The 25,816-nt window shown below is 44.1% G+C and overlaps 1 protein-coding gene across 1 annotated transcript; it reads left to right on the top strand.

Moving 5' to 3' along the window:
• The first annotated feature begins 765 nt into the window (after positions 1-765).
• On the top strand, positions 766-6,985 carry gja1b (gap junction protein alpha 1b). Its single transcript, XM_038726747.1, has 2 exons — positions 766-919; positions 3,381-6,985. The coding sequence occupies exon 2, from the start codon at positions 3,397-3,399 to the stop codon at positions 4,561-4,563; it is 1,167 nt and encodes a 388-aa protein (XP_038582675.1). The 5' UTR covers positions 766-919; positions 3,381-3,396; the 3' UTR covers positions 4,564-6,985.
• The last annotated feature ends 18,831 nt before the right edge of the window (positions 6,986-25,816 follow it).

Below are 25,816 nucleotides of genomic sequence, written 5' to 3'. Positions count from 1 at the left end.
AACTAGGTCAGAGTTAAAAGGCATCACAGGAGGCATTAACAGCGCATTCTAATGACACTTAAACAAACATTGTCATCTTCCAGACATATTTGTCTTAGAAAACTGATTGTATGACTTAATCAAAGCTATGCAATGTAATAAACATGTCCATCTTTTACTTAAGTAAAAGTATCAGTACCACAATGCAACAATACTCCATTACATGCAAAAGTCCTACATTTAAATCTTTCCTGAAGCAGAGGCCCATATGTATCATCAGCTAAATGTAGGCCTACTTAAGTATCAAAGGAAAGTAGTCGTGATACAGAATGGCCTCCGTCACTGTGTTAGTAGTGTTAGCCCATCATTAACTGGTGGATCCATGTGCACTGCAGGTGGGTCTGATCTGAACTATCGGAGAGTTGAATCTGTCACTGCATCATATTTTAGAAGGTGATCATAAGTGTTGGAAATACCACTGAAATAAAGAGTAACTGCAGGTGTCAGATTAATGTAGTGGAGCAGAAGTATGAAGCAGCAGAAAATAGAAATACTCAAGTAAAGCTGAGTGCAGTGCTGACATTCCTCTACCGATTACAGTATGCTTGATATTAATACACCCCGTGTATACTCCAACAGTACTGACGATCTCGGCAGGGCACAGATGGTCTCTTTGGTTTGTCATCACAGATTATCTCTTCTGTATGATACAATAAACCAAACTCTTGTCTTTGTCCTCCCAGCAGGCTGGGGCTTCGTCTTGACGTAGAGGTCAGCTGACGCAGCTTCTCTGACGGGACTCTTATAAGGGAAGTTTGACAAGTTCCCCTCAGTTTCCCTCCTGGTCCCAAACTTGGATTTCAACTCCTCCAGAGGGTGATTCCAACAGGTGGCGGAGAAAGTGCCTCTGGGCCCTCTTCTCTTTCTCTCTAACTTCCAGGTAAGTTCAAGTGTTGCTGTCTTCGATCTTTAAAAGAAGTGGAGAAACTGTTCTCCTGTCAGGAAAGTTCCTCCGTTAGAACGCGGCGCTGCGCTCCACATGACGCGCGGAGCGACTCAGAGAGTTGGTAGACTTTTCCTTCATTGTTTTAAAGCCGCTCAGTTTGCGTGCTTTATTCGTTTCCCCTCTAATTAAAAGTTGTTCCCCGGTCAGAAACACCAGTGGAGGCTCACACCTCCAGGGAGGAATGTGTGAAGTTTTCCATTCACTGGACTGTGCTTATTTCTGAAACAAATTAGTTTTCTTCTAGTTTCCATCCCAAACATCCTGTTGCTGCTGTAACTTATGCTGCAGTCTGTGCCACTGATCTGTCCTCTGGAATTTGACTTAAAGAAAGTTCTGTTTTATATTCTCTCTTAGAACCCAGTGACTATTTTACAGAAAGAAACACCAAGAAACTTTAAAACTTTTGGGTGGCTGCATTCAGATCATCGACTTCTCCTTGAAAAGCAAGATTTGAGAGTTCTGCAGAGACCATTGTGTTGGAGGCTATTGTTCTTTTCTGTCTTGGTCATTTTCACCAGACAAAGTCAGTCATGTAGAAAGTGGCGGGATATTCTCTGCCTGATAACAACAGCAAACTCCTTGTTACAGCTCATATTTTACTTTGCATTCGGCTCTACATACTGAAGGTGATTTCTACAGAATGCATTCTGTCTGTGTTCCCGGTGGTAAGATGCAGTGTATGTTCTTATAAGATAAGATAATTGGGAGCGTGTGGATTTGACTGGAGGTTCCTACTTAAACCACATTAACGTCCTGATGAAGGCATGGCTAGGACTCTCCCTGCTCTCTGTATGAAAATGTCTTTTATGTTTTACCACCTTTTAACAGCTCCTCTTTGTTATTTTCATGTCAGAGCGGAGAACGAGACCCACTTTGGAGTCTACAAACCTCCACCAGATTCCTGATAAGATTATAGATTTCACATGAATTGGTTCAGTTATGAAGATTAAATCTGATTAAAATGTTTTATATTCTGTATTTCATCAGTAATTACAGTAAAAATGCTGCTCATTATAAGTACCCACTGGTGACCAGTTGAAGACTCCCTGGAGAGTCCTAAAAGACTCCTAGAACCCCCTAAGGACCCTTTCTTTGGTATTTGTGCTGAATTTAACCATTTTTTGTAATTTATGGTTGGTTGTGAAGTGTGATTTGTTAATTCACATTAATGGCTCTGCGGTAATTATTGTTAGGCCGCTTCAGGACTCTGTGGCATTGACACTGCGACTAAAGCTCTCATGGTTAATTTTGACCTAGGGGGGTGCTATTTTTCAGGGGATGAGCCCAGGCGGGCACAGTATGTTTGCCAGTCTATCGGAGCTTTTCACTGCGTAGTGTCACAATTATCAGGAGTACTGTCAACAGGAACTCAGCTGATGCCGCACTTTTGTAACGGCCTGTAAACTGTTAATTTGCAGGGCTTCTCTAAAAGCACGGGGCCTCACTGAGAAGATTTAGCTGCAGTGTCTGTTCTGCCGCACTCACTTATCAAATTGGGTACACAAGTTCATTGTGAACAGCTTGGCAGCAGCATTCAGTGGTTGCTCTACTGTTCTCTAAAGCCTTTCTGCGTTTCTACCAAGCAAATAAGCTCGGTCTGCTGATGATCAGGGTCTCTCCTCTTCGCTCTGTGCTTCACAGACAAGAGCAACTACTGTGGAACTGAGAAAGTAGTTGAAGCACTACACAATAACAATAGGAGAATGCAAGTTGTTAACCTTTGACACACAGATTTTTAAAAAGTGCCCTAGCTGTACAAGACAATAGTCAGCAGGGATTCTCAGTTGACATACTTTGAGGCCCCGTAAAGGTTCAGAGGTTCAGTGCTGCAGAAATGTCCTGTGGGTAGAATTCTCTCATGTGACTGAATTTTTTATTTTTTTTCCTGGAGGACTGACCAGGTTGATGACAGTCTGTGTCTCTTAGTCTGAGAAGTGGGTACACGATTTGATCCTCCTGCTGCTGTGAAGTACTTTGATGGGATTCAGGGTTTCTTAAACTTGCTCTATCCATCCAGTCTGAAGCACTATTTATTTTGATGAAAACTTTAAGTTTGTTAAAGACTGTATTTACTGAGTCACATTTGGTTTCCTTGCCTGGATTTAAAGTGTTGCATGAACTGACCCTGCTCTCAGTAATTGGATTAGCTTGTGTTTTGCGTCATGAAACATCTAGTTTTGTCTCCTTCAGTAACTATGCTGTTTAATCACATAATGCTGCCAAAATTTCAAGAATGCTGAGGATGTTAATCTTCCGTGAAATATAAATGACTGTTTGGCACGTACATATGTTATATCTGTGTGAGCCGGACCTTTTTAAAGTAGTTATAACAGTTTGAGTAGTTAATGCTGTCTGTATAGTACTGCCAGTTCAACATTTCCCTTTGTTTCACCAGCTCACGCTCCCTGAGAATGGGTGACTGGAGTGCTCTGGGCCGTCTGCTGGATAAGGTCCAGGCCTACTCTACTGCTGGGGGGAAGGTCTGGCTATCGGTCCTCTTCATCTTCAGGATCCTGGTTCTAGGTACTGCAGTGGAATCAGCCTGGGGAGACGAGCAGTCTGCCTTTAAATGTAACACCCAGCAGCCTGGTTGTGAGAATGTCTGTTATGACAAATCCTTCCCCATCTCCCATGTTCGCTTCTGGGTCCTCCAGATTATCTTTGTGTCGACGCCCACACTCCTCTACCTGGCTCATGTCTTCTATCTGAACAGGAAGGAACAGAAATTCAACAGGAAGGAGGAGGAGCTTAAAGCCGTGCAAAATGATGGAGGTGATGTTGACATACCACTGAAGAAAATCGAGATGAAAAAGCTAAAGTATGGCATTGAGGAGCACGGCAAAGTGAAGATGAAGGGAGCCCTGCTGAGAACCTATATAGTCAGCATTTTCTTCAAGTCTATGTTTGAGGTGGGCTTCCTGGTGATCCAGTGGTACATATACGGCTTCAGCCTGGCTGCAGTCTACACCTGTGAGAGGTCCCCATGCCCTCACAGGGTGGACTGTTTCCTGTCCCGTCCCACAGAGAAGACCGTCTTCATCATCTTCATGCTGGTGGTCTCACTGGTCTCCCTGCTGCTCAATGTCATCGAGCTTTTCTACGTGTTTTTTAAGAGGATCAAAGATCGTGTGAAGAGCAAACAGCCACCCACACTCTACCCCAGCGGAGGCACCTTGAGCCCCACCCCTAAAGAACTGTCCACCACCAAGTACGCCTACTATAATGGCTGTTCCTCCCCGACTGCCCCGCTCTCACCCATGTCTCCCCCAGGTTACAAGCTGGCCACAGGGGAGCGGGGAACCGGCTCGTGCCGTAATTATAATAAGCAGGCCAATGAGCAGAACTGGGCCAACTATTCCACAGAGCAGAACCGGCTCGGCCAGAATGGTGGAGGAAGCACTATTTCAAACTCCCATGCACAAGCCTTTGACTTCCCTGATGATACCCACGAGCATAAGAAACTGTCTTCATCGGCAGGACACGAGCTGCAGCCACTGGCGCTGATGGACGCCAGGCCCTGCAGCCGGGCCAGCAGCAGGATGAGCAGCCGAGCCAGGCCTGACGACCTGGACGTGTGAGGCCCGGTTCCTCCTCCTACCACCTCTACCTGGCTTACGTGATGTGTGGTTGCAGCCAGAGAATCAGGAAAAACTCGATCACATAGGAGGTGGGGCTAACCTCAATCACTGTCTTCAGCATAGAGACTCTTAGTCAATCAAAGAGACATTTAAACTTTTTATGTAACACTGTCAAAGGTACAGGTTTCAAATATCCTTTCGATTACTTTCACCATAACTTTTTAGTTGAGCTAACCCAGCTTTAAGAGAACAGAACAGCCACAGGGATGGTGCAGAAGTCACTGATCAGCTGAGCAGAGGAGCCCACTGGTCAAAATGACTGATTTAGTTTCATTAAAGGAAAGTTCAGTTTTCTTCTTGTTTCTCTCTTCCTATTGGTTACAGAATTTTACTTGCCACTGTCATAGCTGAGAGCTGAAGGGATGGGGATGTGTCTTTGTAACATCTGACCAGATCAAAAATGGCCTTCTCTCTAACTGGTTCATTTACAGTGCTTTTTTCTACTAATCAGTGAGCGTCGTCCCTGTCAAAAATAAGGAAATAAATAAAAGTAGAATCCAGTAGGGCAAGAAACAAATCTCCACATGTACCAAATCCCTAATTTAGCCAAATGATCGAAACCATATCCCACCACTGTGGGTAAGGTAACTAAACCTTTTAGTTAGAATTAGGAAAAGCTCTTCCCTAATATGTATTACTGCAGAATGATGTCACTCTACCTCCATGGTAGGTCCTGAGAAAGGACAGTCATTACAAGTGTAACCACAGCAGATCTCTTGTCGGTATCATGCAAATATAGATTATCTTAGCTGTTGAACAAATGACCAGTGCTGTGGTTTTTCAGGTGAGTACCGTTCATTGCTTTAATATAAAGCTGTGCGATCGCTCATGAGGACACGGTGCACTCTGTTATAAAGCTGAAAGGAATGATGGCCACAAGGATGAAATATTCACATAAAACCCAGGTTCCAGTAAAGCAGAATTTTCCCTCACTGAGACACACACACACACACACACACACACACTTAAGAGAACATTACATTGACTTACATTCAATTCCTGGATACTTACCCTAACTTAAACCAAGTCTTCAGTGTGTTTTTTTAGGCATGTTTGTATTGAAAGATAGTTCAATGGACTCACTCGAGTTGCTCGTACAGTTTGGCCAAGATAAGGCTGAATTTATGTGTGAATCAACATTATTAATCCATTTTCTTCTGTTTTTACTACATAATAACTATCTTATCCCACTTCTTAATAAAATTCACATTGTAGTCTCTCAGTCATGACACAGACAGAAGTTATTGTGCCAGCACTGTCACATAATAAAAGAAAAAAAAAGTGTTAGCCGCTTGGCTCACAGTGAGGGTTTTGGGGAGAATGCTTAAAACCATTTGTAGTGAATATTTATTGCTTGGCATCTGTAGGACACCTACCACTAAGAGGAAATTTGACTACTATCCAGTATCTCCAACTCGCAGAAAACATCTGACATTAACTCCCCATAAACTACATATTTATTGACAGTAAAAACACTTTTTTCTTCAGTAACTTTGTCAGTCAGCGTGGACTGTTGTTTCCTGATAAACTTTGAATTTATGTGGTGTTATGTTTAAATTTTGAGGTTTTATTTGTCTTTTTGGGGGTGTGTGTGTGTGAGGGTTCAGGCTGCTGTGACAGCAAACTCTGATCTGCTTTTATGTGGGTACCATAAAGAAAGGCTTCTTGTCATTAATTTGACTAGTGTTCTTGTTTTTCATTTTTTGTTGGTGGTAGAGAAAAACAGTAGAATGATAATCCTGGTTTTACATATTTGAGTGAATGCTTCTGTTCTGTAGGTATTGTTTTGTTTTTCAGACTCTATGTAATCGTTGCTGCTTGAGAAATAGATATTTAGTACTGTAAATCAAGCTAACTGTGTCACAATAAAAAATGTGAGTTTTTAGAAGACTGCTTATAGATCTGGACTAATATTTAGTCAGTTATATTAAAACGTATGCCAATGTAGCTCCACCACTACCAAAATAAATCTCAATTTGGGCTTACCTTCTTTTTATTGTAATTTTTTAAATTGTCATTTGTGCATCATTTTGTTGGTACTTACATGTTACATGGATCTTTCAGCTACAATGGCGTTTGCACTGAGATCTTGGTAAGAGTTTTCTGATACATATGTTACTAATTTATTTTATAACACAGAAATCACTTCAGTGCATAATATCAGACATCTGGCCACTGGTTCTGTGGGATATGTCCTCCCTTGACAGAACAAGAGCAATAGTCATTTGTTGCAGTTATTCAGACAATGCTAATCTATGGGGATCCACTGTTGTACAGTGTAAATGTATGATAGCGAGACAAAAACTCATTGTGTCTGTGAAAAGCTATTTTAACCAATAAATATGTTTCTGTTTTAATCACAGATGGATTGTTTTCATTGCAGGTCATTCTCTTTGCCATCACTGTGGTTTGAATGAATCGCCAGTCAGTGAATTCTTTTTGATTTAGTGACTCGCCTATTGCAGTGTTAGAGAAAATGGCACTGCTTACCTGTTCATATAGCAGACTGTTCAGACTCGCTTAATCCATTAGTAGTCAATTTTTAATTGAATTACCATTTTGATAATCAATTTAAGAAAGAAAAGTCAGAATTCTTTGATTCGAGCTTCTTAAATATGAATATTTCCTGGTTTCTATGACAGTTAACTGAATATTCTTGGGTTGTGGCCAAAACAACACATTAGGGGACGCCATATTGGGCTCAGTGATCAACATTTTTCACCATTTTTCTGACATTTTATAGACCAAACAACTATCGATCAGTCGAGAAAATAATTGATTATAGATTATATGTACTATTATATTATTATTATACAGATTAATAGACAATAAAAAGAATCGTTAGTTGCAGCTCTTCTCTGCTCTGCTATAATGTATGCAACAAATCTACTTGTCATTCCTAAACTGGTTGTTTTAACTGCGTCAGCTACTGATCTCACTGTCCATTGTTTGGATTTAGCTTGAAGTGAGCAGCTAAAGAGTCAGATAACGTTAACACAGAAATAGCTAGTTGATTTCTTTTAGGAAATCAAGAGGAACATTTAGATGTTGCCAGCCGACATTAGTCATGCACTACTGCAGGCAGTAATGTCATGTTCACTTCAATAGCTGAAAACTGAATATAAAAAAATTATACAAAAATAAATCTATGACCCAGCATTATTCTGGATATACAGTTTATATTGTGTTCGGGCTTACCATAAAATACTTACAGGAAGGATACAATATAACAGCTCAGAAAGGAGAAACCCCCCTGTCACTTTAGATGCTCAGTATAATTCACACTAAAGACAATGAAGTATGTTAGCTCTGGCAGGACACAGTCAGATGATCTGAACAGTTTTCAATCAAGTTTGTCGTCTCCACAGGCCAGTGTTTTTAGGGTGCGAGCACCACATCATGCCACCACTGACTGCTGTGCTGGTTACCTGCCACACACTTCTGAAGAATTACATCCCTGTCGTGGTTGGAAAAATACTCTAACCACTAATAAAACCATTTAAAGACCTTCAGGCTTGTGTTGATAATACATTTTAGTCAAACTTAAAGGAAGACTGAAGTTGGACACACTGTTTTCACTGACATAGGGTTGTGCTGGCTTCTTCCTCCTCATGCTTGCCTTCTCTTGATGTGTTTTTTTTTTTATAGTTAATCAAATTTGATGCAGATCTATTTTCCATTCAGATATGGAAAATAGATGCTTCAGTGAGATGAACATTAATTGTGTGCTGAGATACATATACATAGAACACCCTGCAGAGCTACCTGTACTGCCACATATAACCATGGCATTCATATATTATCTTTTTACTTTATGATGAAATACTTAAATATTGTAACATTTCTGGAGGATTGTATCATTTACTTAAAACAGCTCAGTTGTTCAGAAGGCCAGTTAATACTGGCAAGGCCTTCTGAACACCACATGAACCAAGTCATGATCCAGATAAAGAAGAGTGATACGGCTCAGGAGGTATTCAGTCCTAAAGTGTACTGTAGCTTTGATAAAGGCTTTTAAGAGATGCAGTTGAATTTTATAAAATGAAAGGAATCCGCTATTTTTCACTTCTCCAAGTTTCCTATTTAATCTTTCCACAGCATTAAATCAAACCACGTGTGCAGAGAGCTGAGCTGAACATGTGGCACAGAGTTAGAGAGGGAGAGGAGCATGGGGGGACGTCAAACCTTCATCAACAACTTATTCATTATAATTTCACTAAGCTGACAATATAGCAACAGACCAGCACAAGAGATGTCAAATCATTCCTTTATTTGTGTGTGCACTGGTTACATTTTTGGCTAAACTCAAGATGTGTCGTTTCTAACATCCACTTTATTTATATAAATTATTACTAGAAGCCCTCTGCCTTTATTATTTAGAAATGTGACCAACGATTTGGTCCAATAATTTAGATTACACTTTACATTTAGATTAATTCCGCCTCTTTACACTGCTTTACACTCTCTCATCTCCTGCTGTCATTGGCCTGTCAGCTACTACAGGTGTCACATTAAAATGCCTACAAACACTTCTCAACAGAGACTGAGAACTTACAAGATACATGCAATTTGCAAAATATGCCGTGCTGCTATAAAGTATAACTTAAAAACTCACCTGACGCATTGACATGGTGACCTCCCCCTCCCCCTTTGATTCAGCTCTAGCTAGCTAGAGCGGTACTTAGCGGTAGTAAGATTGGTGAAGAAAGTATTGCAACCAAGCGGGCAACCTCCGGGTTTGAAAAGTGACGCGACCCGGAAGTAACTTAAACCTACATTCTATTGAACGGCCAGCTCCTCTGGTTGTAAAAGTCTGGTTCTATTAGAATTAATGGTAAAATGACCCTACTTCTCAGCTGATTTATTACTTGAGTAAACACTTTCTTAATGAGTTTATGGTTTCAATCATTAGTTTCAAGCCTTCTTTAATACAACATGATGTTCATTCAGTAAAATATGGTCCAATTTAGAGGAAAATAGATGATAAAGCGGCGTATGCTTTAGGTCAGGACTACCTTGTGAATGACAAGTCGTTACCATGGCGACCCATCAATCAGGCTAGAGGTGACTCGTATCCGCTGCAAAAAGCTTATTAGGAGTCAGCTGTTAATTTTTCCGGTAAGTACGTTTTTGTTTTAAGCCTCTTATTAGCTAGCTAAAATTAGCATCCCAGTTAAAGTGAATTACGGATGCACCTAGCTAACCAAGCTAACTAGCGCTACCGTCTCCTCCAAACATCGTCACGTCCGGTGCACCGCTGGTTGCAAAAAACGGCAAAACTCGAGGCTTCAAAATGGCAGTCCAGATACCAATGGGTGGCGTCACAATGACTACTACGTCCACTTCTAATATACAGTCTATGATTGCAACTTCCTTAAGTTGCTGGACCTGGTTTCATATCGACCAGCTGGTGATTGCATGATATCATATAGTTTTGAACACTATACTAACATGGTAGAAATTGAAGATACTATAACATAGTACGCATACTGTGTACAATAGGGTTAGCCAATCTGTGGCCCACAGGCCACATGCAGCCTGGCACCTTCATTTACATGGCCTGTGAGTTCTTTTAAAATGATTTGGTCAGGGCATTTGATCTTTGATTGTTGTCGGGATGTAAAGATAATTTCATAATAAAATGCAGGTAAAATAAATTGCCTACCCTAGCTGTAAGCAGTACTTGCAAGAGGATTTTGCTGCCATTGTGAAGGACCTTCCTTTCCCTGTTCAATTTAAAGGAGTACGTGCAGATGGAGTTTATTGAAATGCAATGTGTGAGGTGATGATACTCTACAAAGCCAGCAGCAGCCCCCACTGTCAGAGCTCTACAGGGGTTTTAAAAGTGCAAATTTCCTGTAAATGAGGTACAACGTCAAAGGGATGCTCAGTTTTCTTGGCTCCACATGTATACTGTATGTGCGTAAACATTATCTCTTACTGTTTGATACTGAACAAGAGCAGACTGAGGTCAAAGATGACGAACAGTCTGTGATATTTAAAATCTACACTGTAAGACTTGCACTTGGCCTGACAACCATTCTTCAGTCCAAGGCCCGGCATCACTGTTCCCATGAGGATATTGTGATGGAAAATGTAATTGCTTTGTTGTTTCTGAAATGCTGCCTGTCATTGGTGCCTACTCGATAATTTGCCCAGACTTGATCAGAACAGAAAACTGATCAAGATCTGAAGATGGTCAAGGTGAGAAACAAGTAGGTCACCAGCTTTCCATTGATGTTTAGCATAAATTGCTACAATTCTTAACAGTTCCTTCTGTTCGTTTTAGATTTAGCCTAGGCTAAATCATTTACCAATTTCTGTGATGTTATTCAACCTCAGTAGCAGCTCTCACAGTCAAGCTTGCTGTTTTCAGCCTATGTTAAGCACGCAAACATTTCAGAGTTGTTGTACAACATTACTTTCTAATGCCACGAGATGGTGTAACTTGTTAAATGCAGACACATGTGCATTATTGTCATTAACAAGGTTGTGCTGCAATGTCATTAAACAGCAGGTTGTCAACCCATCCACCACTTGTGTTTGTTTCACTCAGAAGATGCAAAGCAGGCCCATCATTACCAAACACCAACTAACTAAATTAAAATAAAATTATGAGTTATTAGCAAACTGTTAGTTAAACATTAAACATTGGTTACTTTAAAACTAACCTTCATCTGGGTGATTACAGGGACTGGAATATTTGATCTGTTAACTGGTTGCATATATTAGATTTATCACGAAAGCTGTTGCTCCAACATTGTCCATTTAATCAGCTGAGTCAGTGTTCTGGTGAATGGATAGATCAAACAGCCTGATAGAAAGGATTGTGTAGTGATTTCATGGTACCTTGGCAAGGTGTTTTTAGTATTTTTGAAATGCAAATATACAGTAGTTTATTTTGATACATGGCATGGCTGCTGTATTTTGTAGTTGAATTTATTTTAAAATATATTTTGATGTATCTTTGCCCATCCCTGCCGTCAGGTAATAGTAATCCTTAGCTCTTGGTTCACTCTTCTGTTAAGTTAAACAACTATACAGAATACTACAGGAAGCAAAGATAAGCCTAACATAACTTTATATAGTATTCTTTTCAACTTAGACACAACAGGACAGCCTAGCAACAGCAACAACCCTTTTCCTGAAAACTTCTACTCTTTTAAAACATTCTTCAATTCTACGGCAATTAGCTTAGGTCATTGCAATAGAGAACATGCCCCACAATATTATTTCCCATTTACTGTCTCAAGAGCAATTGTATGTTACTTGGTTAGACACCAAGCATGTTATGTTTGCTGGGCTTATATTTAGTGTGTAAATGAACATTGAGGGTGGCAGCTGTTGTACTGCAGCTGGTTTCCTGCTCTCAGACATCCAAAGACGTCACTGACTGACTTACAACCACACACCACAGAGCTTGGATGAAACTATAGCTTACTTGGGAGAAGTGCATAAGTAGTGTGTGTGTGTGTGTGTGTGTGTGTGTGTGTGTGTGTGTGTGTGTGTGTGTGTGTGTGTGTGTGAGTCCTCTCTAAAAATGGCCTTTCAACAAGCTTTATGAATTGTGACGTCACATTTAAACCTGAACCAGCTGGTAGCAAAGGAAGCCCCCACTTTATTTTATTGTATTCCTTCATTACAGGAAGTGCACACTGATAAACATCACTGCAAATGTGCCAGTGTTAACCAAAAGGCTAATTTTCAACTGTTGCCCCTCAGCCAGATTAAATTAGCCAATTAAACAACAAAATAACATGCGCTCTTGCCTTTGATGTCACATAGTAAGATGAACAAAGGCAGTAATCGATCTGAGATAGATTTTAGGTGGAGAATTCCTTTAAAATAATAAAATACTCTATTCACTGGACATCTGTGGTGGGAAGTTATTTCCTGCTTCTGCTTTCTCTCTGCTTCAGGATGTTCCCCAGAATATCATTCAGCAACCCCCAGAGAGGGGCTTACATTGACCTATAGGCCTAGAAATATATTTAGCTAGCCAACTACAGTGAATATTGGAGTATGATCATGGCCTTAAATTCAAAACACTCAATACCTTACAGTGTTAACAGCTTTTTCTAGACTGTAATACATGGTCTATATCAGAGCTATAGATGAAATCATAACAGCTACTGAACTCTTATGTCAGAAGATCCATCTCCATGACAACTGTGCAAACTATCAATAGTTGAGAGAGTAGAGTTGGGATTGTTTTGTCTTAAATCTGCCATGTTTTTTCTAGGTTTAGATCCAATCAGGAGCGTGCAGGCGTCATGCTGACTGTTACTGTTCAGATGCTGCAGATCAATCGTCAGGCATTAGATTTTACTGAGACATGCGCAGAAGCAAACGTCAGGACAGGCTGGCAGACAGACCTAAGTCTTTTCAGTGCATAACAGGCATGTTGCCACAGGGTCAATACCATTGTGTGTGTGTGTGTTTGTGTGTCCCATTGTGTATGTCTGTCCGTAGCAGATAAACCACACCAGCACAGCACCTGCAACTACATGGCCCATGTTAGGGAGCCTGAATTTAAAACTACTGTGAAAAAAAGTCAGTTTCAGATGAAAGAATGCTCCACTGCTTTCACTGGGGATGTTGTACAAGTTCATTGTTGTCCTTGGAATTAGTAGTTTGACAGTTTGGGGGTGTAATACCTGGCTCTGTCCAAATATGGTGTTTGGCCGATGATGATGATGATGATTATGATTTCTCTATCCGCTCCCTTTCACCGCAAGATATGGTTGATTATTGAAAGCTACTATCTTGACTTTAAGTTAAGATTCTGTCAAACCATAATTCTCATTTACTTGTGGAGTCTGTTCTGATTGAACTCTGTTCAGCAGTCAGAACTGTTTTAATGCAAGCTCTTGTATAATCCTGCAGTTTTCCAGTGATGTGAATTAATCTACAGTTGCAGTTGAATTAATTAGTTTCAGCAGGTATAATAGGTCAAACACAGGTTGAACAGTGTATACCTGTGTCAAACACAGGGTATGTGTGTGAATGTTGTACAGGTTGTATATCAGTGCCTACATATCAGTGTGTATTACCTTCCCTTGTAGCTTGGAGAATGAATGGGGACTGTTTACATGGCTGTCAGCCTGAGCTCCTTATCATGTCCGACTACTGAAAAGTTGCATTTCTGCATGTCTGACAAACTCACAACCACGATAGTCACTGCATGTATCATTTTAATACACAGTGACCAAACAATGGCCACTTTGTGTGCAGTTGTGAAAGAGTACGTAAAACAACAAACATTGCCATAATAGCATTGCTCATAAGTCACCATCATTAACCATCTCACTGCAGCACATTAATAATACTCAGGACTAAGGACCACATGTATGTCCACTCAAATGCAAATTTAAAAAAAATCAGCTTAAAAATATACAAATCAAGAAATCAGTCTATGAACTAGTGCAAGGTTAAAATTCTAAAGAGAGCATAACAAGATTACATTAAATGTACACATCACACATTTTACATTACAAGAATGCCATTAACGTTTACATGGTGGCATTTAATAGCAGTTTCCCACCTAGGATGAACCATGTGGTATTTTAGTGTGCTCACATTTTACTGGAGTAAATTAAGCAGAAATAGGTAAAGCAGCATGACTGTCTATCATTGATGCCTGCCCATATTTTGACACAATGCCAAACCTACACAGAGAGCAAGACAACACAGACAGGAAGTGACATAAACACAAACCCAGGAGGAAGGGTTTAACAAAATAAATCAGCAAATAACACTACCCACACCCAAAGACAGCAAGTACTTGGGGAGCAGAGGAAAAGTTGGTTGGTGAGAGAGCAGGACAGAAGTGCTGCAGGAGCCCTCAGTCGGACGATCAGGAGGCAGGACTGAAGTGCAGCTGCAGACCTTAGGCTGCCTGGAGGCAGGACTGAAGCTCAGCTAGAGACCTCAGTTGTGCAACCTGGACATCGGTGGCGTGGGCGATACCTGTGTGGAGGCCGGGTGGAAGTCCGGTGCTGGGTGGCAAAGTCTCTAGTTTGCTGGACAGCTGAATCTCAGTGAAGATGGCCAGCAAAGTCTCTGGAGCGCCGGGTGGCGGCAAGGACAAGGAGCTGAGCAGCACAGAGGACGACAAAAAAGAGGACAATTAGGGCAGGAGGCAGACTGGCAAAGCAGATGATTTCCTTTTATTTTAATCCGCTGGTGGCCCCCCATCTTGGAGGTACGTGGGAATGGGAAATAAGATCTGCGAAGACTGCCTTGTACACAGTGATTGGAGCTCAGTCAGTATCTGAAGAGGTGCTGGAGGTCGAGGGCATCTAAAACTCCAAGCCTATAGGCTATACATTGTCTAGTATAGCTAAGGAGGATGCAGTGACGCCAATTGTCCTTCTAATGGGCCGGCCTGATGGTGCACTCCCTCAGGTGGTGTATACTATGATCCAGGGGCTTACCAGAAGGAGATTGAAATACTGCCAAATTCTGGTGGACCAGTTTTTATCCGAAACTACTTTCCCACCCTCCAACTTCGTCAGAAATGGCAGGACACCCCAGAAGCTCCCCAGGGCAAGTTGGCCCATCAGAAAGATCATCAAAGTGCATTGGAGCGCAGATGGTCATGAGAGGTCAACAGATGTTTGAGTGAAGGATCGAAGAGTCACGCTTGGCTATTTGGGGGTGCTCAATGTCTGATTTTACATAGAACTACCGTTCATCTCCCAATAAGTTAATATACAGCCTATCATGATATAAATATCAAACCACATAACAGATAAAGTTTACAAAGACATTTTACAACATGGACACGGGGAAAGGGAAACACGTTAATTCTCTCTGTGATTATAGACCAAAACTGCCCGCCAGCAATATCTGGCCTGCAGCCAGCTTTGATAGAGGCAAAAAATTTAAATAAATACAGACTTTGATAGTGGTGCTGAAATAGATCTCAGTCATGACAGCAACAGATATTCACATAATCACTTCCTCTTTAGTGGTTTTGCCTGCAAAATAAAAGCGTGAGAACCTTTTTTGCTGCAATGCTTAATTTCGAGTTGAATTGAGAGCTTTAACTTTGAAAAATTCAAAAAGAGTACAAAACAAAGTTCAGAATGAATGCGCCCTGTAGTGCAGTTTGTCTGTTTTCAGCTACTGTAGAACTATGGCGGCTTAACATGGTGACATCCATGTAAGGGGGACCCGCGGTTATGTAGGCAGAATAGGCTCAATCAGAAGGTAATAAAAACATAGTGGTTCAATATGTAAGGTCTTTATACACCACTGAAAACATAGTAATGGATCTTATATTGCATTTCTGTCAATAGATCCCCAGAAATATTACACACTGGACCTTTAAGGTAGGGGGTGTCAGTGCGCATGCGTGGGCGCTGCCTGTGTGTGGTAGAAGAGTAAGAGAGACAACTCAACAGCTGTGCAGGTGTTGTGCTGAGTTGTGTGTGCACCTTGCAGGACCTTCCAATAATGTTATACACAACTTGGCACAAGACCGGTGAATGCAGCAGAGAGAAAAAGGTCATATATAACATAACAATTTTGTTTTGTCAACATATGCAAACTTCAGTTAATGCAGGTACTGTGTGATGGACAATGTTATTAACCAATAAGATTCGCTGAGATTGACATGTGATGTGTCAAAAAAGGTTTCTCCTCCTGATGGGAGAGTTCTGATTACTCTTAGAACTGATTCTTTTTACAAAGACATTTTACAACATGGACACGGGGAAAAGGAAACACGTTAATTCTCTCTGTGATTATAGACCAAAACTGCCCGCCAGCAATATCTGTTGAATACGTCTTTGCTTGGACGTATTACTGACGTATTGCGTTAAGCGTGTCGACTCATTTCCGTTTCCGGTGCTTGTGTGTTGGTACCGTGTTGTGCTGCTCTCGCTAAATAACAGTTACATTTGTTTGTTACAGCGGCCAACTGTTCGCTAAACACTTATTCTTTACAGTAATTTTGCCTAAGCACTCACAGTTCTTTCCATCTTTTAGTGACTGCTGTTCAATCTCATAGTTGTTCTAAAGTTTTGGTAGCTGACGCTACAGTACTTTAGCTTAGCCGTTAGCGACTTTAGCTTAGCAGCCAGCGATGGCTTCTCCTTCTCCCTCTCTCTCTCTCCTACTTTCTCCTGCTCGGTGTGTCAGATGTTCAGTTACTCCTCTGCCTCCTTTAGCGGTAATGGTACATGTAATAAGTGTAGTTTATTTATAGACATGGAGGCGAGGCTCAGTGATTTAGAAGTCCAGCTCCGCACCTTGGTAGATCAGTCTTTAGCTACTGTAGCTAGCCAGTCCCCAGTAGTCGGTGCGGAACGGCCTGAGTTAGCCTGTGGTAGCCGTCCCCCGGCAAACCCTGTGCAGACAGGAAAGGGGGGGGGGGGCTGGGTGACTGTCCGAAGGAGGAATAGTTGTAAGCATTCAAAGTCCACGGGGCATCATCAACCTGTTCACGTTTCTAACAGATTTTCCCCACTCAGCGACACACCCGCTGAGAAACCAACTCTGATCATTGGCAGCTCCATTTTGAGAAACGTGAAGTTAGCGAAGCCAGCGGCCATAGTTAAGTGCATCCCTGGGGCCAGAGCGGGCGACATTGAGTCTTATTTGAAACTGCTGGCTAAGGATAAACGTAAATACAGTAAGATTGTTATTCACGTCGGCGGTAATGACTCCCGGTTACGCCAATCGGAGGTCACTAAGATTAATGTTGAGTCGGTGTGTACATATGCAAAAACAATGTCGGACACCGTAGTTTTCTCTGGACCCCTGCCAAATCTGACCAGCGATGACATGTATAGCCGCATGTCGTCATTCCACCGCTGGTTGTCGAGGTGGTGTCCAGCAAACGATGTGGGCTTTGTAGATCATTGGCAGACTTTCTGGGGAAGACCTGGTCTGATCCGGAGAGACGGCATCCATCCCACTTGGGAAGGAGCAGCTCTCATTTCTAGAAATCTGGCCAAGTTTATTAGTGGACCAAATCCATGACAACCCAGAGTTGAGACCAGGAGGCAGAGTCGCAGTTTAACACACTTCTCTGCCCTTCTTTTTCAGCAGTTACCCACCCAAAACCCTACGCAGAGTCGCAGTCTAACACACTTCTCTGCTCCTCCATTTCAGGAGTTACTTAGTGAAAACCCTATAGTGACGGTGTCTGTCCCCCGACCATCGAAATTATTTAAAAAGGTAAACAGAAGAGGAGCTGTGCATAAAAACCTCATAAAAATTAAAACCATAAGAGCAATAGTGCAAACGAATAGGAGAGTTAAATGTGGACTCTTAAACATCAGATCTCTCTCTTCTAAAGGTGTACTAGTAAATGAACTAATATCAGATTATGATATTGATTTATTTGGTGTTACTGAAACCTGGCTGGGTGATGGAGAATATGTTAGCCTAAATGAATCCACCCCTCCCAGTCATATTAATACTCACATTCCTCGAGGCACAGGCCGAGGAGGTGGAGTTGCAGCTATCTTCGACTCTAGCCTACTAATCAGCTCTAAACCTAAACTAAACTATAACTCATTTGAAAGTCTTGTTCTTAGTCTTTCGCACCCAAGTTGGAAATCACTGCAACCAATTCTTTTTGTTATAGTGTACCGAGCACCTGGCCCGTATTCTGAATTCTTATCTGAATTTGCAGAGTTTTTGTCAACTTTAGTCCTTAAAACGGACAAAGTTATTATTGTAGAGGATTTTAATATTCATGTGGACGTTGAGAATGACAGCTTTAGTACTGCGTTTATCTCTTTGTTAGATTCCATCGGCTTCTCTCAGAGTGTTCATGAACCGACTCACTGTTTTAACCACACCCTCGACCTTGTTTTGGTGTATGGTATTGAAATTGAACATTTAGTGGTGTTTCCACAGAATCCCTCTTTATCCGACCACTCAAAAATTAAAGCAAATATCACGGAAACTTGAGAGGAATTGGCGTTCCACCAAAGTGGAAAATTCTCGTTTAATTTGGCAAGATAGTCTTAAAACTTACAGGAAGGCCCTCCGTAATGCCAGAGCAGCGTACTACTCGTCATTAATAGAGGAAAATAGGAACAACCCCAGGTTTCTTTTCAGCACTGTAGCCAGGCTGACAGAGAGTCACAGCTCTATTGAGCCAAGTATTCCCATAGCTCTCAGTAGTTACGATTTCATGAGCTTCTTTAATGATAAAATTCTAGCTATTAGAGACAAAATTCACCAAGACCTGCCCTCAATTGGCACCGACTTATCTCTTAACTCAGGAACCTTAGAAACAGCTGTAGAACCAGATATATGTTTAGACTGTTTTGCTTCCCTCAATCTTTACCAACTAACTTCAATAATTTCTTCATCTAAACCATCAACCTGCCTCTTAGACCCCATCCCGACTAGGCTGCTTAAAGATGTTTTACCCTTAGTCAGCACCTCTATACTAGATATGATCAATCTATCTCTATCAACAGGCTATGTACCACAGTACTTTAAAGTAGCTGTAATTAAACCTCTTCTGAAAAAGCCCAAACTTGATCCGGATGTTTTAGCCAACTATAGACCTATATCTAACCTTCCATTTCTCTCTAAGGTTCTGGAGAAAGCAGTTGCTAAACAGCTGTGTGACTTTCTACAGAGCAATAGTTTATTTGAGGATTTTCAGTCAGGATTTAGAGCTCATCATAGCACAGAGACAGCACTGGTGAAAATTACTAATGACCTCCTTATTGCATCAGACAAAGGACTTGTCTTTTATTAGATCTTAGTGCTGCATTTGATACCATTGACCATCAGATCCTATTGCAGAGACTAGAATATTTCATTGGCATTAAAGGAACCGCTCTAAGCTGGTTTAAGTCCTTTTTATCAGATCGATTTCAGTTTGTACATGTTAACGATGAGTCCTCCATGCATGCCAAAGTTACTCATGGAGTTCCTCAAGGATCTGTCCTTGGACCAATCCTCTTCACTTTATATATGCTTCCTTTAGGCAATATTATCAGGAAACATTCCATAAGCTTTCATTGTTATGCAGATGATACGCAGTTATATCTATCGATCAAACCAGATGAAACTCATCAGTTAGCTAAACTTCAAATGTGCCTTCAGGATGTTAAAACCTGGATGACCTGTAATTTTCTCATGTTAAACTCAGATAAAACTGAAGTTATTGCTCTGGGGCCTAAGCACCTCCGTGACGCATTATCCAAAGATATAGTTTCCCTGGATGGCATCGCCTTGGCCTCCAGCACCACTGTGAGGAATCTTGGAGTTATCTTTGATCAGGACATGTCGTTTAAGTCTCACATTAAGCAAATTTCAAGGACCGCCTTTTTTCACCTACGAAATATTGCGAAAATCAGGAACATCCTGTCTAAAAATGATGCAGAAAAACTAGTCCATGCATTTGTTACTTCTAGGCTGGATTACTGCAATTCCTTATTATCAGGCTGCTCGAAAAAGTCCGTTAAGACTTTTCAGCTGATCCAGAATGCTGCAGCACGTGTTCTGACAGGAACCAGGAAAAGAGATCACATTTCTCCTGTTTTAGCTTCTTTGCATTGGCTTCCAGTAAAATCCAGAATAGAATTTAAAATCATTCTTCTTACCTACAAAGCTCTTAATGGTCAGGCACCATCTTATCTTAAAGAGCTCATAGTACCTTACTACCCCACCAGAGCACTGCGCTCCCAGAATGCAGGGTTACTTGTGGTTCCTAGAGTCTCCAAAAGTAGACTAGGAGCCAGAGCGTTCAGCTATCAAGCTCAGGTGAGTCCTGAACCATCCCTTAGTTATGCTGCTATAGGCCTAGACTGCCGGGGGATTTCCCATGATGCACTGAGCTCCTCTCTCCTCTACTTTCTCTCCCTCTGTATGCAACCTCATCCCATTATTGCATGTTACTAACACAACTTCTCCCCTTTCTGGTAGTCTTGTGCTTTCTCGTCTCTCTCCTCTCTCCTATCACTTCCTGCAGGTTTTATGGCTCTGGAGCTGTGGAGTCTGGATCTGTGGTTGCGGTGGGGTCTTCTGCTGTTGTAGCCCAGCCTCAAGGTTGTGCGTGTTGTGGCTTCACAAATGCTTTGCTGCATACCTCGGTTGTAACGAGTGGTTATTTCAGTCAAAGTTGCTCTTCTATCAGCTTGAATCAGTCGGCCCATTCTCCTCTGACCTCTAGCATCAACGAGGCATTTTCGCCCACAGGACTGCCGCATACTGGATGTTTTTCCCTTTTCACACCATTCTTTGTAAACCCTAGAAATGGTTGTGCGTGAAAATCCCAGTAACTGAGCAGATAGTGAAATACTCAGACCGGCCCGTCTGGCACCAACAACCATGCCACGCTCAAAATTGCTTAAATCACCTTTCTTTCCCATTCTGACATTCAGTTTGGAGTTCAGGAGATTGTCTTGACCAGGACTACACCCCTAAATGCATTGAAGCAACTGCCATGTGATTGGTTGATTAGATAATTGCATTAATGAGAAATTGAACAGGTGTTCCTAATAATTCTTTAGGTGAGTGTATAGTAATTTTAAAATCGTCAGCTAAATTACAAATTTTTACTAATTACTAATAATTAAGTATGCTAACATCAACTCGAGATTTATAGCTAGTGGCCAAACCTCTTTGTGTCTCTGTGAAATCTCACTCGAGTCAACAACTTTGCTAACACTGCGGGAGTGGCGGTGGCACTGGGAATCGAGAGACCACTGGAACCGACTCGGAGACGATCTGGCGTGTTCCCAGAGTTGCAATGATTCACGAGGGTCTTGCAAGTGTGTCAGCAGAGCTTTAGGAAGTGACGTTACGGGGTGTGAGGTGGGAGTGTAGTCAGGGATTGGCGGAGCAGACGCTGGAGGTTTTAAAGCTTCATACTTCCGCATTATCTGCCTCTCTCCTTGCCGCACTGACATCAGCGCTTACTGTCTGCAGTATTCACCTCCGCGCCATTTGCTGTTCATTCATTGGTAAGGAGATTGTCTAAATACGCATGTTGTTGAAATCGATGTGTCCCAGTGTGCGCGTGCGTGTGGGAAGATTCCCCTTCTCCGGGCCGTACGTCAGTCTTCCTTCACTGCCCGGTAGGTTACAGACTGTTGTGTGTTGTGATTCCACGGCAAGAGAGCTAATCTGAGCTCTCCTCTTGGTGTATTTCAGGCACAGGATCAGCCTCATTCTCACCGCTGTCCTGCCTCTCAGCGACAGTTGAATTGTCTTCTAATTGAGTTGCCTCTTAGTGATAGTTCGGCTGGACTTTGTGAGAAGGGTACATGGTGCTCTCTTTATATCTTATGTAACTTGTGTTGCAATACTTAGTTTGTGAGGCTTAGATAAGAGGAAGTTGTGTTGACACAAACACATACCATACATTGTGATTCAATCATCCACACCCAATCACAAGCACACACATCCATATCACTAATCACACACAGACACACCTCTCTGGGTACAGTTACCTCTATAAATTGTCAGGCTGCATAGGAAGAGACAGACTCCTCTGCTTACTGCTTCAGAGTAGACTCTGTGTTGGTGTGAGGAGTCTCCAGACATATATCTGCAATTGCTTTTGTTTTGGTAATAAAGGTCTCGAAACTTAAGGCACTGTCTCATCTGATCTCCTCTCATCAACGGACCCGGTGAAGTCGGCATACTTCAACAACGTCTCGGGTTACGTATGTAACCCTGGTTCCCCGAGAAAGGGAACGAGAGACTGCGTCGGTTACGACACTATGGGAACGCCTCTAGGCGAAGCAGGTCTGAACGTGAATGAAATCACTCCAATCCTATTGGCCTGTTGCTAGAACGGTAAGGTGTGACGGAATAACCGGAGGAGTATAAAGCACACCTGTACACACTCATCATTAGCTTAAACTATGAAGCAGGCGCTTCAGGCGGGGAGAGAGGTGCGGCGGGCCGACGCAGTCTCTCGTTCCCCTTCTCGGGGAACCAGGGTTACATACGTAACCCGAGACGTTCCCCTTCGAGGGAACTCGAACTGCGTCGGTTACGACACTATGGGAACGAGATACCCACTAAACCGTGCCGAAAACCCCGCCTGCCCCTGTGTGCAATAAAGTGGCACGACTAAGAGGAGAGCGCACGAGTGCCAGGTGCCGAAGGAAGGTCAAGACTGTAAAACCGAATGAATGTGTGCGGCGTGGCCCAGCCAGCCGCTAAACAACATCCTGCAAGAGGCCCCGGAAAGGAGGGCTCGAGAGGCCGCCTTGCCTCTTGTAGAATGAGCCCTCACAGCCACAGGTGAAGGCAAACCGCGCACCTGATAGGCCAGGGAAATAGTCTGAACAATCCAGTTGCTAATAGTATGTTTGGATGCAGGGAGCCCGGCCCTGGGGGACCCAAAACACACTAGCAGCTGGTCAGCCTTCCTCCAACGGGAGGACCTCAGAGTGTAAATACTCAGTGCTCTGACAGGGCAGAGCAGATGAAGTCTCCCGTCCTCCGCCGTCACATGAGGTGGAGGATGAAATGCCTGCAGCACTGTGGACCCTGCCGCACAAGAATGCACTTTAGGGATGTATCCTGAACGAGGGTGCAGGATAGCCCTAATATTCCCCGGGGCAAACTCCAGGCTTTGCGGGGAAACCGAAAGCGCTTGGAGCTCCCCCACCCTCCTCAGAGAGGTGATAGCAAGGAGAAAGGCCATCTTGAGGGTCAAGTGCTTAGCCTCAACTGACTCCAGGGGTTTGAAGGGGGCCTCAGCCAACGCCCCAAGAACCACTGCCAGATCCCAAGTGGGAACCTTGGACCGAGTCGCAGGTCTCATCCTCCGGGCACCATGGAGGAAAAGTACAACCAAGGGAAGTTTCCCCAAGAACCCCTCCCTCAGAGGGGTGTGGAAAGATGAAATAGCTGCCACGTACACCTTGAGGGTGGAAGGGGACCAGCAGAGAACCGGTCCTGGAGGAACTCAAGTACCTGAACCACCGGGCAGGTAACAGGGTCCACCGACCGCTCCCTACACCAAGTGGAGAAAACACTCCACTTCAGGCCGTACATCCTCTGTGTGGACGGGGCCCTGGAGCTCAGGAGGGTCTCGACTGCTCCGGCTGTTAGACCCGCCTCTAGGTACTGTGCCCCCTCAGGGGCCAGACCCACAGTCGCCATATGGCGGGGCAAGGGTGAAGAACCCGGCCCTGCGCCTGGGACAGCAGGTCTCTCCTCAGAGGGACCCGCCACGGCAGGCCGTCCAGGAGCGACATGATGTCCGAGAACCACACCCGGGTTGGCCAGAACGGGGCTACGAGCAGTAGGCCGACATAGTCCTGGCGGACCCGCTCCAGAACCCCGGGAGCAGAGCGACTGGGGGAAAAGCGTACAGACGTAGCCTCGGCCACAAATGTACCATGGCGTCCAGACCCAACAGGGCTAGAGGAACGAGAGAAACCATAGCGGGCAGTGCGTAGTCTCTTGAGACGCAAACAGATCCACGTCTATGGGGCCGAACTCTTCGCACAAGAGCTCCACCACTTCGGGGTGAAGTCTCCATTCCCCGGGCCTCAGCCCCTGCCTCAACAGCAGGTCTGCTCCCTGATTCTGCGTCCCCAGGAGATACATCGCCCTGAGCGATAGTAACCTCTGCTGGGACCACAGGAGGATCTGACGCGCCAGTCTGTCCAGAGGGCGCGAGCGCAGACCGCCCTGGTGATTCAGATAGGCCACCACCGCTGTGTTGTTCTCCTCGGAACGAACCAGGACGTGGTGGCCTTGGAGATCGGGCAGGAAACTCCTTAGAGCCTGGAACACCGCCAACATCTCGAGACAGTTGATATGCCACTCGGATCGATGCACCTGCCAGGATCCCCTTGCAAAGCGGCCGTCCATGACCGCGCCCCAGCCCGTGAGGGAGGCGTCTGTCGAAAGAACCAGCCGGCGACAAGACCCTCCCAGCACGGGCCCCTGGGACAGGAACCAAGTTTCCTTCCAAACTGATAGGGAACGAAGACACTTGCGCGTAACCCAAACCAGACGGAGAGGATTCCCCTCGGGGAAAAACCCTTGTTCCTTAGCCACCACTGCAGGGGTCTCATGTGCAGCAGTCCAGATGGTATTACGCTGGACACAGCCGCCAGGAGACCCAACACTCGTTGAAAGCGTTTCATAGTGATGGCGTGGCCTAACTTCACCCCTTTCACGGCAGCCAATATGGTGTCGACACGTGCCGGAGACAATTGTGCCCGCATCGTTGTCGAATCCCATGCAACCCCTAGGAACGTAGCCCGTTGGGTGGGCGCCAGCACGCTCTTCTTTGCGTTGAGCCTCAGCCCTAAACGCCGCAGACGAGCCAGAACGACATCTCGATGCCGAACCGCCAACTCTCGAGACTGGGCTAGGATGAGCCAGTCGTCGATGAAGTTGAAATCCGGATGCCCTGGAGCCTCAGCGGGGCCAGTGCTGCATCCATACACTTGGTGAATGTGCTAGGGGAAGTGCCAGGCCGAATGGAAGAACCCGATACTGGTAAGCCACACCCCCGAAGGCAAACCTCAGGAACTTCCTGTGAGAAGGACGGATGGAGACCTGGAAATAGGCGTCCTTTAGATCTATCGTGACGAACCAATCCTCAGATTGGATGTGCGTCACGGTGGCGGGGATGATGAGCATCTTTAACCTGAATCTCCTCAGAGAACGGTTAGAACCCGCAGATCCAAAATAGGGCACGCAGCCCTTGGGGACTATGAAGTACCGGCTGTAGAACCGGCGTCTCTGTCTGGGGGGGAGACACGTTCCACGGCCCCTTTCCTCAGCAGAGTACAAACTTCCTGTCCCAACACCGGACCTTGCTCCGGGCGGACCACAGTCCAAACCACCCCCTCTCTTCTGTTGAATTTGGAGGGCGGGTTTTGAACTGTAGTCGATACCCATCTATGACAGTGCGCAGGACCCGCGGAGAAATGTTCGTCAGGCTCCACCAAGCGTCTGCAAATTCTGCCAACGGAACCAGCCCCTCGGGGTTGGTGTCTCGTGTGATCTTCTGGTGGACCCCTGAAGCCCCAGAACGGCAGGGGGGAACCGCCGAAGATCCACGGTGAGTGAGTCGGGATGCCGTCCGCCTGCAGACCCTCGGGGCAGGCAGTACGGCGCGGACTCGATGGTGGCAGGTGCGTCCTGAACGTGTAAACGGCGGGATAACATCACCTGTTGCCACGGCGGAGGGGACCTCGGTCGGCCTCCGGGGGGGGTGGGGGGGGTGCGG

Source organism: Micropterus salmoides, unplaced genomic scaffold, assembly GCF_014851395.1.
Source record: "Micropterus salmoides isolate LMB-PRFRI ecotype aquatic unplaced genomic scaffold, ASM1485139v1 Ms_hic_scaffold_18, whole genome shotgun sequence".
In the NCBI taxonomy this organism is placed as follows: domain Eukaryota; kingdom Metazoa; phylum Chordata; class Actinopteri; order Centrarchiformes; family Centrarchidae; genus Micropterus; species Micropterus salmoides.
This window is presented reverse-complemented; position numbering and strand designations above follow the sequence as displayed.

Coding starts and splice junctions, on each gene's coding strand:
- gja1b (XM_038726747.1), top strand. CDS start 3,397: ATGGGTGACTGGAGTGCTCTGGGCCGTCTGCTGGATAAGGTCCAGGCC.